Source organism: Parasteatoda tepidariorum, chromosome 7 (genome assembly GCF_982258835.1).
Source record: "Parasteatoda tepidariorum strain Cologne lab strain chromosome 7, Ptep-v5.0, whole genome shotgun sequence".
Taxonomy (NCBI): domain Eukaryota; kingdom Metazoa; phylum Arthropoda; class Arachnida; order Araneae; family Theridiidae; genus Parasteatoda; species Parasteatoda tepidariorum.
The window spans coordinates 95,148,814-95,169,675 of NC_141761.1; the positions used below are offsets into that span (position 1 = coordinate 95,148,814).

A 20,862-nucleotide genomic window follows, 5' to 3' on the forward strand; every position below is an offset into this window, starting at 1 on the left:
TAGAATAACCGTGTGTTGAAAAGGATTCTAAAGAGCAGGCTTCCACTCTGCCAACTTAAACAAGAATTACTTCACATTTGCTCTTAACAGTATCTATAACTTTTCCACTAAGTTTCTTTTTTTAAAAATATTATGCCTGTTACACAACAGAAAAAGCAGCATCAAGCCTATTTAATTGTACATGAACCATATTATACTGTGTAATGGATTTCTCAGTTACATTAGTTTAGTGAAATTCAATTACAATATAGCATACATTGTCCTCTATAGTGGAAGTATGCATTTACTTTTATCAGACATTGAATGATGATCACCTTGTCCCCCGAGATTGATGGGAAATACATCTTCATGAAAAATTTTAACTGTCAACCCAAACTCAGTTTGAATTACTAGAAGGCTGTTGTCTGCTTTCAAGGATAAAAAATTTTGTACAAATATAACAATTTTGATTTTAGTGGAGGTAAAATATCAGCTAATACAACAAGGGGGATATACAAGGGAGATAAAATTCAAAATTTGCAGCATTGAGAAAATTCCAAAATTTGCAGGAAAAGTTATCAGTAAATTTTTTAAACATATAAACAAAACTATTCTGAATCTTTAACTGATTTATGGTTTGCAACATCTAAAGAAGTCTTTTCACTGATTGCTTTATCCTGTTGAAAAACCAGTTTTCCTTCTTGTTATCCAACAAATTGTATATTGAGGAAAAATTTCTCCAAAATCTCACCCGAATGCAAAACAATTGATCAGTTACTTCAAATATCATCTGGTTACCTTTGTACTTTCAAAGTATCACCATAAAAATTCTTATTTAAAAAATTGCCAGATTTATTTAAGATAATTTTTTCTTTGAGCGTTGCACATTTATGTTAAAAATAGTATAACAGTTTAGATCAAAAATGATAATGTTGAAATTTTTTACTTTACCAATAGGTTAAAAATACTCTAGATATGATTGATTACATTTCAACTGATTACATCTAAGTTTTAACAACATTTTTTAAAATTAAAATTGTAATATTCTCAAAGAGAAAGAAAAGTTAATTCAAGCAATTATATTAAAATAGTTTTGAGTTACATAGAGACAAGATTAAAATTCATGAAAACAGAACTCCTTAATGAAGGATCTAAAACAATGACATGTAGACTAAATTTAGGAGAGAAAAAACTATTATTTTTGAAAGAAAAAAAAATTCTCTCAAAGTTAATTACACTTTAGTAATAAAATCTGTATCTTAGTGAAGTCTACAATGAAATTTAAGGAAAGAAAGAAAAAATAAATAAAATAGAAACAGAATTATCATGAATATAATTTATTTACAGAATATTTAGTATCAATGCATAACTATGATGACAGATCATTTGTAAACAAATATATGAGAGCACGGTAATGATTCTATGACAAGGCAAATAATAACAATTACAAGAAATATATTTAAAAAAAATTTAACAAATTTGGCTAATTTAATTAAAATTTCACATTTTTTAAAAATATTTTATTACATCTACTATGATTATAGTAATAAGAAATTAAATACACTCATCATGTATTTAAAAAGTAAAATATTTATTAAAAATAGGCATGTACAAGCCTAAAAACATTTATTTACATCAAATTCAAATAATGATTATTTTTAAAAGTTTCTATTTTTTAAACAGAGATAAACTAATAATTGTGATAAATAAAATATTATATTATGTGGCCAAATAATAATCAATAAAACAAATACTGTTGAGGTAACAAATTTTTTTTAATTTTGATGAATTGATTCATCCTAACTACAAAAATAAAATATATATATAAATATTTAAGTGATGAATAAATTTGAAATCAATTACTGAAAATTCTGAATATAAATCTATATGTATATAAAGGTTAAATAACGTTATTACAACAATTGAACATAAATACTGAAGTAGTAGTTAAAATTGTCTAAATTTAAAGCATTAAATAATATGAACTAAAATAACAGTAAAAAATAACTAAATAAATGCACTATATTCTTATAAAATTGTACAACATTTATTAAAAACTTATGCATACTAAATCTAAATGTATACTTATAGTTCGAGATTTTCTTTTTAATGGTGTAAACTCCTAATTGAGGTTAATAAAATTCATTGAGCTTTATACCGTTTAACCACAGACTGTGGATATTTTAACAAATAAAATAAAACCGTTATGGCCATTTAAAAATGTTAAAAACGCAATGAATGATATTACCAATAACAATAAAGAATCAACTAAATAAATGAAACATATATTAATAAGTTTGTATAACATTGATTAAAAACTCATGCACACAAATCTAAGAGTATATAAAGATTAAATAATGTTTATCATCAAACATTTGCTTTAAACTGAGGTATACTTGCAATTGAGATTAATATAAACTAACTAAAATATTATGCTGTTTGGCCATTACTTTCATTAGAAGTACCATTTTTACATTCTGATTCAGGCCTATCTTTAAAAAATCCACTTTCAGTGTCACATTCTCGAAAAGTTACGGTATAATCTGTAGTGACATCAGTAATTAAAATGTTATCTACGACAGGATTTTGTTTTTGCCAAAATTCATCCGATACTGGACCATCAGAACTTCCAGTATCTCCGATGCCACCACTATCAGGTGAAGTTGCCGAATCCGCAGCTGCTACTTTGGGAACAGCAGTTGAATTTGAATCCGCTGTTGATACTTCGACATCGTTTTGTAGAATGCAATTGCCATTGGCAGTTGTATCATCAGCGCTCACTTCCACATTTTTACCTTCAGTCACATTAACAACTGAATTTTCAACAGGTATCTTAGATTCAACTGATTCATTCAAAGGCAATTTATCTTCACTTGTAAGCTTAGATTCTGAATTACTTTCATTAGAGGAATCAGAATTACCTTGAGCAATTTCCTGAGTGACTTCTGGATTTGTCACCGTTGTTTTATTTTCCCCAGATCCTTCTGAAGCTGATGATGAATTGGAATTGGGAACATGCCACTCTGTACTGCTAGGCGTGGATGGGCTAACATCCCAAGAGCCATCAGTAGATTGTGAGTTAGCAAGCTTTGGCACTTTAGCTAGTGGTTGAGAATCTTCTGATGAAGTTTCAGCTTGAGCAAGATGATTATCAGCAACTTTTTCTCTACTTATGCCTTTACTACTAGGTAAATCAGTTATTGATTCGTCAAGAGAATTGGTAGAACTCTCTTCAGGTAAAACTTGACTATCAATCTGTGTGGGCACAGAGTTATGTGATGACGTTTCTTGTATCTTAAATAAAACATATATATAATTGGTAAGTAAAAATAATAAACATAACACACATGGCATGTTTAATGAAATGCAAAATAAAATGTATAATGCAGGACACATTTATAATTTTATGTTTACTAGAGTGGTCCACCCCTGCTCACTAACTGCCGATTGAGGCCGGGATAGCTTGGTTGGTAGGGCACTGGGCCCAGGTTCAAGAGTTCGTGGGTTTGATCCCCGACATCCAAAGACTCCCCATGTAGTAAGTGGTGAATAATGCATGTTAAATCTGTCGAGTCGCAAAGTCCTCCATGTTCCCATAACAAATCAATACCTCTGGGGGTACTGATCCAGGAGTTTCCTTGTCTTTGGGATTGATTCAAAATTACAAGGCTACAGAGTTGAACATCAGCAGTCGTAAACCCAAAAATTGGGTCGGCTGTTCAACGACAGATATAAAATAATCCCCGATTGATTGGGAATATCTTTTACAAATTTAACTGATACAGCTTTATGAAAGGAGTATTTCAGGTACAGCATAATCTAGTACAAAAATGTCTGGAAATCTAACTGTAAAATTGACAATTATGAATGGATCCGGTCCAGTCATAATCAGGACAGGAAAATAGCCGGTGCTCAAAAACCCAAGTGTCTTTTCAAAATAGAACACTTTTAGTACTTCATTTTCTAAAAGAGGATTTAACATGGAATCAGTTAAACATATTGTTACATAAAAATTAAATATAATTCAATTAAAAGATCCTAAATTTTTTATTGGGTTGGTATGGTCTTTTTAATTGTTTTCACAGTTAAAGTTCTTAATTACATTTGGACAAAATTTAAACATAATAATTTCACTTGGTTATTTATCCCACTAACTTGTTACATATTTCCTCCCAAAGAGATACAAATAATTGCTTTGAACTTAATAAAAATCAATAAATCTGAGTCATGCTTGTAATAAGAAAAGTTTTATGCAGGTTTTGTAATATAAATTAAACCCGGAATCTTGTTAAATCAGGGCTTGAGATAAGTTACCACAACTGTATAGATTTTTGCCACATTTTGAATGTTTAAAATTTGACCAGAAATATTGGAATGTATCAGGGGTTGAAAAAACAATCTTTTTAAAGAAGTTTAACCTAGGTGGTATTTTTTAAAGGTTTAATTGGGCTTTTTTTTGGGGGGGGGTGAGGATGAGGGATAAATACATATCTTAAAGAAAATGAAATGATTTTATTATTAAATCAATAACAGCGTTAATAATAAAATAAACATAAAATTTATTTTAAAAAGCTTACAAGCAAATAAAATCATTATACAGCTTCATATAATTTTTATTAAAAAAGAACTAGTCAAAAAGTTTTCTCAATTTTAATAAAGTAATTTTATTTTATTTAAACTCTGCGATATAGATATTACATAAAAAACAACCCTTTCAGAAAAACACCCAATACTCTTCCCAACTCAGTAGCCTTTCTTTTTTAATTTAATTTTGATCATTATCAGTAGAAGAAAAAAAATAAGATGACATTTAACATTACTTATTAGTCACACTTGCAATTATAAAAAGTAGTACAGAACTGAATATTAACTGCGAAATTATCTTAAATGAATAGGTCATATCATTGAGATTTAAAAAAAGCTGGTAAAATAAAGAGTATATTGTGCTCCAATTCTGCTACGATAACCTCTTAACAATTTTATTATTTTCAAGAAACTGGTCATAAAAGTGTATTTTTTATTCAAGAAAATTATACAGTACAGAACACGTTATCCGGAAAGCAGAAAACTGGAAAACCAAAAAACCGGAACGAAATTCAATAAATTTTCCCGCAATTAAAAAAAATTTTTTTTTTTTTTTCCTCATAAGATTTTAGGATTTTTCTTTCTTTTTTGAAAGATTGAAACCTTACCATCATTTCAGAAATAATCATTAGTGTATTACCTCATCGTTTTTTCTTATTTTTAAGATTATTTCCAAATATATATTATTTTTTTTAGTTGGGTTTAACACTAAAAAAACGGCTTTTTGTAGCGATTCAGAAAACCGGAAAAATCAGTTATCCGGAATAGCGATAGTCCCGATCGTTTCGGATAATCGGTTCTCTACTGTATAAAAAAGGTGTATGTACAATATATTCAGTCATTCCAAGATTCAGGGTAATTGAGATTGAATGTTGGTTTTCCAGAAAGCACGGAAAATTAAAAAAATATGTGTTTTAATCATTAAAAACAGTATTTTATTAAACTTACACATAATATTAATAATTTTTTCCTGTATGGTAAATTTCAAAGCATGAGATACAAGTTTAAAATAGGGATGTAACGAATATCCGGCAGGCCGAATACTTGGTAAATTATTATTTGGAAAAGTATTTTTCGACAAAGTTTTTTTTCGGGGGAGAAATTCAAATAGATTTAATAAAGAATAATCTAAAATCGCTTTCTTTTTTTACTATTCATTATTAGAAATTGTTTTTACACGTATTTGTTAAGTTTTCATTAAATTAATTATGCTCTGAAAGCCCCTGTCGCAGAATTCATTTGGGCATTCTGTGACATACCTTTCTAATACTATCTTTCTGCAAGATACTATTAAAAATAACAAATATACATGTTGCTACTTAATTAAATAACAAAAGTGTTAACTTAAAAAAAAAAAAAAAAAAAAACGTTTTGGATCAAATAAAATAATTTAATTAAATATGTAATAATTTTTATTCTAATATTATGGGCGATATTCTTGCATTTTGTAGGGGGAAAATACACTATTTCCTTTTTCGCATTTTGTAAATCATCATCACATAAATTTTTTTTTTTTTTTTTTTTTTAAAATCCTGAAATCAGTAGAAGTATGCTACCGAAAAAAAAAATCGATGTCGAAACCAAGCGAATCAGACTCATCAAAAAAGAGTTTCTAAATGGGTGTTTTCATTTTGAGATTCAGTTGCTGCAATAAATTATATCGTATTAAAAATAATGGATTTTAAAAACTATGTAAAAATCAATAGTAATAATTGCATAAAAAAAATTAGAACGAAAATTTCTGCAGAGAAGGAAACTAAATTTTACTTCATTATTCCTTATTTTTCAGTATTTTAAAACGAGAATAGAAAAATCACAAGCATTTTTTTCCCACTCCGAGGCGCGAAAAAGACGTCTTTTGATTATAATTCTGAAGAAAAGATAAAACTTTCACTTCCAAAAGAATAAAAATCTTTCTGCAAGAACTCTGTAACGTTCTGTGACAAATTTAATGAATTAGATTACTTACTGAACCATAAGTTTGTAAAGCTGACATTTTTTTTAAAAAATTTATATGCTTTATTGTTTTTCAGTAGTAATTATATCATTTCTAATGGACTTACTTTTCTCACTGTTACTTTTTTCCTGTATGGTAAGACAGATAACCGGCAATGCAGAAGACTGAGATTATCAACAATACAGTTACATTAAATTATATTATAAAGTTATATTTCAGAACTAAAAGAAATTTCTTTCTTCATGTTTATTAACTTTTCTTTTTATCATTGTTTTCATTATGACAACATTCTTTAAAGAGCATTTCTAATGAATATTCATTTGTGATCACTTTTTTCAAAAAATTTGGCAACGTGAAAAAATTAAATTGAGATTTTTAGCATTAAATCTTTAATTTAAAAATGATTTCTGTTTTGACTTCTATCCACTTCTTTTTCAAAAAACTTTTAGTTTTAATCATGACACGACAATCAAATGGGTTTCTATTAGACTTTAAACATTACTTTTTCTTGAAAACACGTCAATTGGAAAACTGAGATGTTTAGCTTTTAAATTTTCTTTAGAACATTAAGATCGATTTTTATTTTTTCTGTTATATTTTTGTATAGAATCTTTTTTTTTAATGGGCGTTTTTATGATAGTATTGCCTTTTCATAAGCATTTCTGAGAGAGTTTTTAATCTTTCAACATCTTGTGGATGATATTTTTCTGGAAAATATCTTTAGCATTAAAATCTTGTTTTAAGAATTAAGACTATATCTTTTTCCTATTTCTATTTTTGTTCAAATTTAAAATTTTTTTTCTTTAATAGCTGCTAGTCAGTTTTTTTAAAATTTATCTTAAATATTTCTAAATATAACTTAATATCTAATTATCTCCATTATCTTAAAATTTTTTATTTTCAATTTACTCCATACCAATAATGCATTTAAGTTATGATTTTTTTTCAATAATGATTGAACTTATTTATTTATAAAAAATAATATTTATTGATGATTTTGAATTTTAAAAGAGTTATTTGACCAGCGAATATTCGACAATTGGCAAAATCACTATTCGTAACATTCATAGTTTAAAATAAACAATCTCTAGTTACATTAAAAATAGTCCGGTGCAGCAATCTAGTATGTAAAATAAGTTTAAAAAAAATTCTGGGTGCAAGAGGTGGATATATTTAAATCTTTTTGGTACATTACTTTTGAACAATCTAGCCCGGAAATATCACAGACACAAGAAATAGGAGACGAAAGCTGCCCTGTTATTTTGACAGGAGCAATACGGAAGGGATTAATACATTTTTTATTCTTTAAAATTTAATAAATTTTCATATAATAAAGATTTAAAAAATATATGAAAATTTTTTCAGTCAACAACTTTTTAGAAAGTATTCAGGATTATTAGCTTAAACATGACAGAATAATTAGAGAAAATGGTCAAAAATGTGTGAAACTACAATAACAGGGAAAAAAAAGTTGGCAATTGAAGTCCTTTTTTTTAAATTATTATTTCTGATAATACTCAAATAACTTATCTTTTCTTATTCCTATTTTTTTTCCTGTAAGCAATTTAAACTACCGTTTCTGAAAAAAAAAAAGACCTTTACATGCCAAAAAAATGTGATGAGCAAATTCATAACTAACTCTACATAATTTATTAAAAAATAGCTTTTAAGGAGTAAATAAATACAGATTTAATCATATTTTCTTTTTATTTGTAATACATCAATAATATTTCATAAAGAACGTAAAATTCTAAAAAGTCTACTTATACAGTGGGATATATGGCATTTTTCTTAATTTTTAATGCATTGAAATACGCCTAAACAAAACACTAAAATAGTAAAACACAAATATGAAAACGATAGTGTTCATACATGAAATGCACATAAAATTATATCCAAATTATATAAGAATTTAAAATAAAAAATAGTCAATAAAAATACATGTAATAGAATACATTAAAGCATTTTAAATTTGTACTATTAAAAACAAGTAAGAAAATTGTAAGTTTACTGAATGCTTTCTTTTTCCTTTTGGTCCTCTTTTGGCAGGAGTGTGTTCTTTACTTTGACTAAGAGAAAAAAAATAATAAAATGAGAAAAATCTAAAATCTACATCTTATTAAATACAAGGCATTCTGAAGTCACCCCTCCTGATATTAAGTTAGATCACTGTTACAGGAAGCCAGCGGGATAAATGTTTCTTTTTTTTTTTAATTAAAAATTTTTTTTATATAAAGGTTATATATATAAATATTCTTGCCTTTATATAAAGGTTCTTGCTATTATATAAAGGTTCTTGCTATTATATAAAGGTTCTTATATAAAGGTTCTTGTCTTTATTTTAATCAAATTATTTAAGCAACAAAAAAACTAAAAAGATATTGAACAAAAATTTAATTTAAAACTGTAGAAGGCAAACAAGAAACAAAACCTGTTTAATTGATAGAATCAGAGTGGAATTGAAAAGGGTTGTAAAAAATATATTAAAGTTTGGTCAGACAAATAAACAGGTTTTTCTATCTTTCATCCTACCTTCCTTATAAGTGATTCATTGCATTTTGATAATCTTTTATTTACTTCCCATTAAAAAATTAACTTGCAACACATAACATGTATACTTTTTGCTCTTCCTTTTTTTGACAAGGATTCTGGCAATATGCAGCAAGGAAATGAATAAAATTTAAGTTCAGAACACCTTGTCTTTGTAACCAATCTAGATAATGAATACAACAGGAAACTATATGTGTCGTTTTAATAAATAACTGTAATTATTTTTGAACATTAATACAATAACTAAAAATTAACATGTTGTATACAGCAACAAAAAAAACATATTCCACAAAAGACTACCTTAATAATATTTTAGATAGTTTCTACTCTTCTTCAAAGAAATTATTTAATAGGAAATTTATCTTTAACATAAAAAAAAAACAGTTTTATTACAAAGAGTGCCAGATTCATTACGTAAATTGTAAATATTCTACTATATAGAAAATAAAATACAAAAGTACAGTAAACTCTAGATTAATCGGGATGATCAGAAAATACTACGTTCTGGATAAGCGAATATCCGAAATAATCTAATTTATGCTAATTTTGATGAAAAAATTATAGAAAATGTAAAATAAGTGTATACAATAAAATATTAATTAATTCAAAAGAAAATGAAAAAACAAGACTTTTCCTATTTTTAGTTACTTCCAGTTTTTGATTTATACTAAGAACGACTCTTTTGCATTTCAACAAGTTAACACAACAAATAGAATGTAAAGCATATGGAAAGATTTTATTCTGAACAAAACAGATACTGCTACCATAGTCTAATCATATCTCACCCCACCAGAACAGGAGCAAAACTGTTTGGCTATACTGAAGGTTGGCTGAACGAATCCAATACAATAAAAAGGGTTAAGAAAAGTGCAGTTTTCTAGCACATTTCAACGACCACAATCCATACTTTTTTTCTTGGATCATTCCAGATAATCCAATCCCGCTTAATCGAGAGTCTACTATGCATACCATTCAAGGTTGATTATCTATATCCTGTAGCAGGGTGCCTAGCCAAATCTTTCAACAAAAAATAAGCACCATTTAAGCACTCAAAAAATATTTTTAAGCACTATATACATTAACAAAATGCAAAATAATTTTCAAAGACTTTACATGATCATGAGAAAATAACTAGTTTCTGACAAAGAACTCTTTGTCTTGATTACATTAGCCATTATAAAATGATTGAGAGATTTTTCGGTTCGATATCAGAGGATGGAAAATGAAGTCTGAAATTGAGAATATCTTGCAAAAAGCAGCAGAGCTGCACATGAGAAGGCAATAATCTCACCGAACCCAGCTCTGTAGATGCACACGCGGACTCACAAGTATTTAATCAAACATGTAAAACGATTGGTGTTTTTATACGCTATGGACCAAAGGTACGCCAAAATAGATTGTGGTTGAATGAATTGTGAATAACGTTTAATAGAACAATGTGAAAAGCAGGCTTTTGCATAATACGTGGCGAAAATCGACATGGTGAAGAAAAAAAATCTCATTTCTGAAAAGGGAAAATTAAGCACTTTTTAAAAACACCCAATGAAAAAAGCACCTTTAAGAACTTTTGAAAAATGAAAATCGAAAATAAGCACTTTTTAAAAATGCTATGCACCATGTGTAGGTTGAATAGGTCGGTTCCTGTAAGTTGCTTAGGGAAAATGTACCACTAAATTTTATTATTCTAATGTTGATTTTACAATGAAGAAAAGAATTAGAATATATGTAGGAGTAAGTTTGATTGCAATTGATTTTGGAGGAGTTATAGTAATAACTAACATGTGATTCCTGGAAGAAGAAATTATCTGAATTCTTTTCTTCTGAATGTGTAGTTTTTTCTTTATGCATAGAAGTTAAATAAAAGACTCATTAAGCACAAAAGTAGCATTCCTAAAATTTAAAGAGAGATAGAAATTTCTTTTAACTAATAAATTTTTATCACCAACTCACAAAAGAATATGTATTGAAAAAATGACATATTCCTCCTTTTTCACACTTTGTACCTTCTTCATGCGAAAAAAAAAGTTAAAAACCGTGAAATGTATGGTAATAACTGAATGAGAAAACCATGACCACAAAATCTAACCAATCAGAGAGATCAGAAAGGGGTTAAATAAATGTACATGTCAAGATTTAAATGTTGTAATAAATATTTTATTAAAAATATCTAAATTTTAAAAAATATGACAAAATTAATTTCGATAACTGCCAAAAAATTCATTGAAAAAAAAAAAAACAAAAAATACTATAGAATTATTGCGTCAAATAGTAATTACTTAGGTGTGCAATTTCAATTTCCTGTATTATATCGGGATTTTAAAAGACTGAGTGAAAATCAACAGCAATAACTGACCAAAAAAGGAAAGAGGATATTTTTATTATTAGGCAATATTTTTTTCAGTCTCGCGTTCCCAAAGTTTATCTCTAACAAATCTGCATAAAAAAAAGTCAATATCATGCATGATTTTAAACTTTAAAAAAAAAAAAAAAAAAATGGGGGTAGGGTTAATGAAATTTTGGGGATGGGACGTAAGTTAAATTTTAGATTAGCGGAACTTGTCAAAATATTAATTATTGATTTGCGAAAGACAGGTCTGGAGATTCACATAATTCCACGAATTAGAGGAAGAATTACATGCCTATAAAAATATATGATTAAATTATTTTGACACTATAATTCAAAGGTTTTAATTCCATAAAAATTGCTTTTTTTTGTTTGTTTTTTAAACAATGCATTATAATGTTTATTAATAGAATTCAAATTTTTCATAATAAGATAAAAAAAATTAATTGATTTTAATTGCATTAATTTGTCAAATTTAAATTGCATCAATTTGTCTAAAATCTAATTAATACCAAATCAAGTCTCTGCTTTAGTAATTAGGTTTGACTGACATAACATTATAGGGACAACATATAATTAAAATTTGAATTCGTAAGCACATAATACAGTAAAAATCACAATGTAACAAGCATGGCATATTACTAAAACTCCACTATTATGGCAATTTTCCAAATTACTATCAATATATCAATTTTAAAGATGCAGAAATTATGTGTATATAATGAATTAAAAACTACAATTCTTTTTTTGCCGTGTATGTGGAAAAATATAATATGAAAAATGTGAGACATTTTTATTTATTAATAATTTTAATAATATAATTAATTTTAATAATATAATAATTATAATTAATTTTAATTTAATAATATAGAATAGAACAAAAAAATTTTCCCTCATTCCTTTTCTACAGTCTTAACCTTTTACATTTTCAAACATATGGAATACACACTTCAAAAGATTCTTCTTTTGTTGACTACTTACAATTGATATCAATATTGCATGTTATCAATGACATTAAAAGCTATTGCATACAATTACACTTGAGTAGTTGCAATTTTAACACTAAATATGTGTACAGTAGAATTTTGAATTTCACACGAATCTGTGTTATTGAAAAAATTCAGTTAAATAAATAAACTCTTTTTAACAAGCCATGAAAGGTAAAGAAATTGTTGTAGGAGCTTTGAAAAATTATTGTGAAGGACACTTATCAATAAATCTCGGACTCAATGGGACCTAAAATAATATAAGCTGATGCCCAATAATTTAGTTAATTTCAACATAGAAGCAAAACAGTTTTACGCTACTCTCGATTCAATAATAAGCTGGTTTCTAAAAGTTGGTTTGAACTCCAAGAAATTTTCCACTTTTGTAGACTATACGGAAAGACATGTACTGGTTAACATTCATTAGACACTTTTCATTTAAATATTTTACACAGATTTAAAAATTACTTTATTATTTATTCAAGTTTTATGAATTCAATAATTCAAATTTTTGGCACAAAGTCTGAGGGGTCCAATTGATTTTCACCTTTCCAGTATTTTTTAAGGAATTACTGAACGTAATGATTATTCAATAAAAAACAAGCAAAAAAAAAAAAATAAATAAAAGAAAACTAATACTGCAGCAATATAAAGCTAACAAAAATTTAGAAATAAATGCATCAACATAAAGGTAAAATAGACAAGAACAAATTGCACTAATGAATAATTATATTTAACATATACCTTGCTTCAAAGGCTTCAAACAACCTTACATCTAAGATGTTTTCTTCTGGCTCCCAAGTATTATACCTAGATAGAAAAACAACAACAAAAAACATTATAGAGTTTTATAAACATAAATGAATTATATTTTGCATACATAAATAGTAGCTTTTTTTAAAGGTTTAAGAAATTTAAATATACTTATTCTTATAAAATGCAAAAAATAATAAAATACTACATCAGGTGAAAAAAGTTTTCATATTGTATAAGTTTGCTTTCAAATCAATGGCAAAAATTGTGTAAACATAGTTTTTTGCAATAACACTCAGATTTTGGCAAAGTAGGCTCACTTGAAAATTTTTCTTAATTCAAAATTTACTGAAGGTACTCAATAGGTTTTACTTCAAAAGCAAAATAATTGTACATTATTGTCATTTAAATGAAGATTTCTGAACAAATGATGATAAATTTAACTTGAAAATTAAACTACACATATGTAATATGCCTAATTTAGCTAAATTAACTTGATTTATAAATTAAAATGCAATCAACTTGTTCTGAGAGCATACTAATGTACCTTTAATAGGGATGGAAAAGTAAAGTATCTATTCTTACGAAGAACACATTAACGCTCATAAAATCTCACAAATATTTTTTTTATATAAGTTACAAGGAATTGTTATCATATTCTTATTAATCATATTTTCACTACAAGTGCTTAACTTTTGATATAATATCAATTTTACATTTTTAGAATATCTTAACAGATTGTAGTCAATATAATAGTAATCAATTTATCTCAATTAGGAAAAATTATCAGCTTTTATGAAATAAAATTAGTTACGTCTTTAAAAAGATATTGAATCTTCTTAAGCTAAACTAAAGTATAAATTACATATTAAGTTTATATGTTATTATATTACATTACATAAAAACTGTTGCATTTATATACATTTTAATCATGGAATTGAATTAGGTATTAGAAGAATATGTTTTTATACTTTGCTAAGGATGCAAATAACATTCAGTTGTGGGCCAATCATATTACATCTAGACCAAATAATTTTCTTTCTTTATTAATAAAATGGCTTATTTATAAGGGAATTAAAAGAATCAATGCAAAAAAGTTTAATTAGAACTTTGTATTAGATTTCTTTAAACTACATGTCAGATTAAATCCTATATCTTAAGTAAATACTCACCATACCAAACCTCTTGGCACAATGAATCGTTCTTTTATTTTTCTTTCACCTTTAGGTTTAGTTTAATACTATTTAAATTCAAAATTTTATTGCGTGAAAATGCTATGATGCTTAAAAAAATTTATAATTTTGAAAAGATGTTTCATAGGTTTCCAAACTTTTTTTTTTAGTGCATAGGAATAAAATGGCTTAAAACATTTCTAATGTTGTCAAGACATTCTTATTGGCTAGAAAATTGCATGGTATGTTCATAATTGCATCTTAATTACAATTGTGTAATAATAAGTATAATTGCATCTTAATTAACAAAGATCTAAATTTCCTCAAGAGTCATCAGCCTAAATTAAGCGAAAATATATAGATATTTTTCTTGATAATTCATTTATTTATTCCTTATTTAAATAAAAAAAATTTATTTATCACTTTTTCTAAATATTATTCTTTACTAATATGATTAGATTTTTTAAAATTATTTGAAGTGTCAAAACTAAAATTAGCATTCTTTTATTTAAAGTAATCCCAATATACATATAAATATTGAAAATGGTTTGTAAATGAACTATTTTGCAATTATTAAACAGTATATAAGCTATATTTACTTTTATAATAAGCTTTATATAAAACAGTTATTATGAATTAATAAAATAATATTAAACAATTAGTTCAGGCTAAACATTTAAATAAATTTGTAATGATCAAAATTATAACAGTAGAATAGGATTTTAAAAAACAAAATTGTATATTTAGTTACTATAATAGTAGACTTGAATCTATAATAGTCTTAATGTTCCTGTACTTTAGAGTGCAAGGTAAAGAAAACTGGCATGGACACAATAGACCTTGGCACTCCATGGACTGCAGGGGTGATTGTGAGCCCAAGTCAAAACTCCGGAAAATTTCTTGAGTTAAAATAAAAACAGTTTAAATTGAAAAAAATTTAAACAAGATTTTTTTCCTTTTTCTCAACATTTCTTAGTTTACTTAAAATATATTTAAAATTTTACACATACCTATACCATCTACACATACCTATGATGACCTGGAGAAGTAATTAAAATTTACAAATATGTCTTTCTTGAGTTTATGATTATATCAACTATTTACTGATATAAAATGAATATTAATCATGAATATAAGCTTATAAAGTATCTCTCTGGCTCTCCCTATAAACAAATAACCTGTGTTTTAAGTTCCACCTTTGAAAATTTGATTTCCGGAAACTTCTGAGATCAATGATTTTTTTAAACGTCTGAACCTTCGATCTCCGGAAACTTCCGGATCACTGTTAGCGAAAATTCCAGATTTTTTCTGGAGCACAATCAGTTCTGATACTGTCACAAGTTTAGTTTTAATGTTCAAAAGCCCATATAAAACTCTGTTAACAAACATATTTTAGATTTAATAAAGATCTCTTCATCATAATATTGGAAATTGTTTTATTGAAATTACGAGAAGAAAAGTATTCGACTATTTGTCGAATTTGATTATTGTGGTCTTAAAAACATTTTTTTCAGTTCAATCTGTTCAAAAATTGTATCGAATTGCTTCACCTTGTTGGAATTTGTTGAATAAGTCTTCTGCTTGCCACAAACAAATTGTTTGAATAACAAAAACTCAATGACTTTACATGGTACACTTGTAGAAATTATATTGCTCATTGAGACAAAAAATGGGAAACTTCTTATATCATGATATGCATCACACAATTCTAATAAAACAACATCTGTAAGATTTGCATAGCAATCTTACAAATATTATTATACAAACCATTTAATTAATTCTGCATTTACTGCAGCTTATATACTGGCGCGCATGTTCTTGGCTAGTTGCTATTATAATACAGAAACTGAAGAGAAATAAAAAACATATAATTGTAAAACACTAGAAAATTTGTCATATAGCTGCAAATATTCCTAAAATTCATTATGTGTTAGTATTTAATACATTTGGGAAGATTTCCGTATTAGGACCTACATCAAAATAATAAGCAGGTTTTGATTATTTTTCAACTAGTGACCCCAGAATAGGAACCGACTCCAAACTTCTAGCCACCCCCATTGTTGAAAAAATTTTTGCAAGTAAAAATCCCATTATCGATTTTAGTTGGAAGGAACAGATGCCAATACGGAAATATAACCAAAGATACTCTTATTTTTAAAGGTGAATTTCTCTTTTTATTATTTGAATAGCATTTTTTCCTTTTCTATTTGTTAACGTTACAGTATCACCGGCAACATTAAAAAGATTAAATAAAACTGCATTTACGCCAATTTTCTGTAATGAAAATAGGCATTTATTACACCCACTTGTTAAACACAATGCAACAGCAACGCTTATTTTGATAGAGAGGGAAAATCTGTTTTATGATACGTACCGACTACTCCAACCTTTCCATTTAACCAAGTATTCAACTTTGCCCTAAAGAGAAAAAATAATAACTCAATATTATACTGCTATTTTATTACAAGATCAAAGATGAAATTAAAAATGCTACTAACTCTGCGAATACGCTTTTTCTGAATATATTCGGCATCAAACACTCTTTCACCAACAGATGACAGCTCCATTTTGGCTCAATATCTATCAATATTTACGGAATTTCGATATCAATAATATATTCTAAAATATCGATAAAAAGTGCTAAAACTTAGCTTAGGACCCATTTTTACTGCATTCATTTCGCGCTTGCTTACGCATGCAAATACGATTCGAGCAAGCGCGAGTTCATTTTGCACTTAAGAACCATTCTCGTTAAATGCAGTTTTTTCGCATGCAAATGAGAACCGTGGTTGGAAAATATTTACCCTGAAGAAACTCGGCCATCAGGCTCCCGTTTACAAGCGTTTTCCAAAGCGAAAAAAATAAAATGCACAGTGAAAATTTATGGTGAACCAGATTGGTAAGTTTTCCGCAGGAAAATATATTTGTCCAATCAGACTGATTCCTCATGACAGCAATCAAAGGTGCATTTATCGCCTCCAGTGAAAATGGCTTTTAAGGCACCGAACTACCATTGTCAAGAACCGGAGTTTAATCCATAGAGGCTGTCTCTAATCCCGCTTATTAAATTGAATTGTATTAAGTTTCTACTTAAAAAGGAATATTTTGACATATCTTAAAAATCTGAATCTTAAAAAAAAGCTGCAAAATAAATATAAAAAAAAACTTTTTCGTAAATTTAAAAATTTGCTGAGTTAATTTGATAACTTATAAGCATTTTATTATTATTTTATATCTTCTTTTCAGTGACTTTTCTTACAAAAATTTTAAGTTAAGAACCTTTTTATAAATCTATTAAGTTTTTAATTTTTTTTTGATTCTTAAGGTTATGAATATTTTTGTAATTTTCTTTTATATATATTCAGTTTTTGTTATAAAATTTTTTAGCATCTGTTTTTTCTTTTATTCTATTTGAATTCTTTTTATCGTTCTTGCTTTCACCTTAAAATATTTGATTAAAAAATATTTTCCTAATTATTAACTTTCTTAATTATTATATTTTAAACGTCCTAAAATATTTCTTAGAACGTTTATTTTAGAGAGTATTTTATCTCTATAGTATTTTATCTTTTATCTCTATAGTATTATTAAGAGAGTATTTTATCTCGCTTTTTTTTTTAAAACTCATTTCTTCATTCTCCCACATGCATTAAATTAATGCATTAATTGTAATGCATTATGTGATTGTTAAAGACTTCATATTTTACTGTTTCTCATTATAACAGACAGCTCATGCAGCAATATAGAATTTAGAAGTAATAAAATATGTTTCTTCCTTAGAAAATTGCTGACAGTAGATCTGCTGAATTTTAGATGAGAAACGTCTATTATTACAGCTTCGTTTATTATGAATTTAGTCTGAGACCTGTTCATTTAGAAAATTCTAATTTTGCCAATTTTGGCATTGAAATGAAAACCAATGCCAATTTTGGCATTGGTTTCGGATTGTAAAAGCTGAAACAAGTAACTTAAAAACAACTACTATTACTCATTTCTATAGGAAATTTTTAAAGTGAATTCAACAAACAAAGGAAAGCTTCATTCAGGAAAAACTTTTTTTCATATTTCCATCCCAATTATTCAGGTTGTTTTATCAACCATTGTAAAGTGATTGGGCTAAAAAATAATTAATAAAATATCTTATCACACATATGGATTAAGTATTTATTTTGGCTTCTTTAATTTTAAAAGCAAAGTAGATTTACATTATATTTTAAAAACACAACAAAAAATACACTTTTTCAAACAAGATACTAGTAGATGTGATTCAAAGAATTACATTTACACCCCTCAATAATCAATAAAGTTAACAATCCATTAAATAAATTTTTTTCCTAAACTGCTTTACATTCAACTCAAATCTGCAAAAAATCGATCAGAATGCGAAATATATACATACAAGCTTTATACATGCAAACATATAAATTTAAACAAAAAATTGTGCTATATTGATAAATAGACAACAATTACCATCCAAACTAATAAGTCAATGATTTATAATAGAATGGCAACAATTTATAATTTAAAAATTTAATAAATAAAATTTAAAAAAGCAAACAGTAGTAAATAAGAAGCACAAGATATTTAGAGTTTCACAAAGTTTTGTCAACTGTAATAAAAAAGAACATTGAAAACATTTTTTAAGTTGGCTTAATGTTGGTTAAAAGACAAAGTAAGATTAGTTTGGTTTATTGTCATGCTTATCAAACACATTTCCAAATAAATATTTTCTCACATGTAAGACATCAAATATTTACTTTAACAAACAACAATGAGTCAGCATGGATTGCACATTATTAAGTTTATCCAGACTAGAAAGATTTGACATAAAAAAATCATAAAAGTAAATTAGTACAAATCATTACACACTGCACATTGTGTTTCTTAAGTCAAAAATTACTTTAAAAAATAATTACACAGTTTCAAAATTTTTTTTAGCTAAAAAGAACATCAGTGATTTTTATTAAAAATTTATTTCAATTATTTTTTTAAAAATTTTATACACGCATTTGAAAATATTTCCTTAGAAATAAAAACTGAAATTCATAGCAGAAATAATAAAAATATATCAAATTTTTGTAATTTAAAGAAATTAAGTAATTTTTTTACTGCATACAGTTTTTTTTTACTGTGTTGCATCAAAATATCAGGATTTTTAATTTTTAGATATTTCTAATTTCAAGTTGGAAATGTCTAACAGAGCTCCACTGAAAAAGCAACATCTGGCTCACAAGTCACGGCTTGCCGACCACAGCACTAAGCATTCAGACGTAAATAATGCATTTTTAGAAAAAAAATATCAAAAAGATTAATTTCAATTCAATTATGGAACAAATAAATAAGTTTGTTTCAAGCTCAACGCTAAAAATTTGCCTTAAAATTTCAAAAATAAATACAGGTTACTTACAAATTTAAAAAACAAAGTATACCAGAAAATAAGAGATTATTAAAAAAATGTCCACTTTACCATGTTCTTCTGCAATTTCTTAGTAGTTGGCATACCTGATAAAGTAACATAGGAATAGAACTTGTTATTAGGGGTTGAAACCAGGTTTCTTTCCAGAGTTTCAATCACAAACTTATATATATTATATATATATTTAAGGGAGAGAGACATAACTCTCAAAACAACATCAAAGTCACGATTCATTCCAAGGGTCTTTGTTTTTAGACTGGACTACCTGCGACTTTTTTATGGAGTAACAACAAAGACTGTGTGTTCGTGCCCCCCTATGCCACATGATTCAACAGAATTACAATGAAGGGTCACAATCGCATTTGTTACCATTGATCGTGACATGTTGCAGTAAGTGCGGCAAGAATTTGACTGATTTGAAGAAGACTTGAAGTCTACCGCATCACTTAGTCAACACATAATCACTAAAAATACTTTGGCAACTATTTTTAAAAAAAGGTTCATACAGTCCCTAAAAAATTAAAAAAATGGTAAAAATAGATTATTATGTGATGTATTTTAATAAATTTTATTCTTTAAATCTTATTACAAAAAATTATACAAAATCTGTAGTTTCATATTTTTAAATACAATGTGAAAGTTAAAAAAGGAAATTTGCAACTTTTTCCTTATTTTGATTTGACACCACAATTTAAATTTTTTAAGTACAGTCCTTACTCCGTTAGATGTTTTTATATAACGAAAAACATGATAATAAAATACAGATACCAAACTTAAAAGAAGTTGGATGTTCTGTCCAATGGACAATGTATCCAGTTTCTCCTAGAAACTACTACATCCATTATATAAAAACTTCTTCTTCATCCCCCCCTTTTCTTTTTTAAATCTGTTTGATTTTTTATTTACTTTTAAAGCTGACCATACGAAAATGACTCTAATGTAGTTTTTCAAAAAGAAAAAAAAGCTATTTGATTCAATTAAAAAACTTTTTTTGTATTTAAACACACATTTTAACATATTTTTTCTTAACATTTTCAGCCCTCGATATTATATTTACATTCAAAGTTACCAAATAAATTGACTTCAATCAATTTTATTTTAAATTAATAATTTTCATAAAC

At 26.7% G+C, this 20,862-nt stretch overlaps 1 protein-coding gene across 1 annotated transcript; it reads right to left on the bottom strand.

Moving 5' to 3' along the window:
- Positions 1 to 1,300: 1,300 nt before the first annotated feature.
- Positions 1,301 to 16,968, bottom strand: LOC107449739 (uncharacterized). Its single transcript, XM_016065369.5, has 5 exons — positions 16,824 to 16,968; positions 16,700 to 16,743; positions 13,145 to 13,210; positions 8,532 to 8,589; positions 1,301 to 3,273 (listed from the first exon to the last, which is right to left on the bottom strand). Exons 1-5 carry the CDS (start codon positions 16,890 to 16,892, stop codon positions 2,410 to 2,412), a joined length of 1,101 nt encoding a protein of 366 aa, XP_015920855.3. The 5' UTR covers positions 16,893 to 16,968; the 3' UTR covers positions 1,301 to 2,409.
- Positions 16,969 to 20,862: the final 3,894 nt, after the last annotated feature.

Coding starts and splice junctions, on each gene's coding strand:
- LOC107449739 (XM_016065369.5), bottom strand. CDS start 16,892: ATGGAGCTGTCATCTGTTGGTGAAAGAGTGTTTGATGCCGAATATATT. Junction 16,744..16,823: donor AGAAAAAGCGTATTCGCAGA/GTTAGTAGCATT, acceptor TTTTCTCTTTAG/GGCAAAGTTGAATACTTGGT. Junction 3,274..8,531: donor AAGGAAAAAGAAAGCATTCA/GTAAACTTACAA, acceptor GTTTTATTTAAG/ATACAAGAAACGTCATCACA.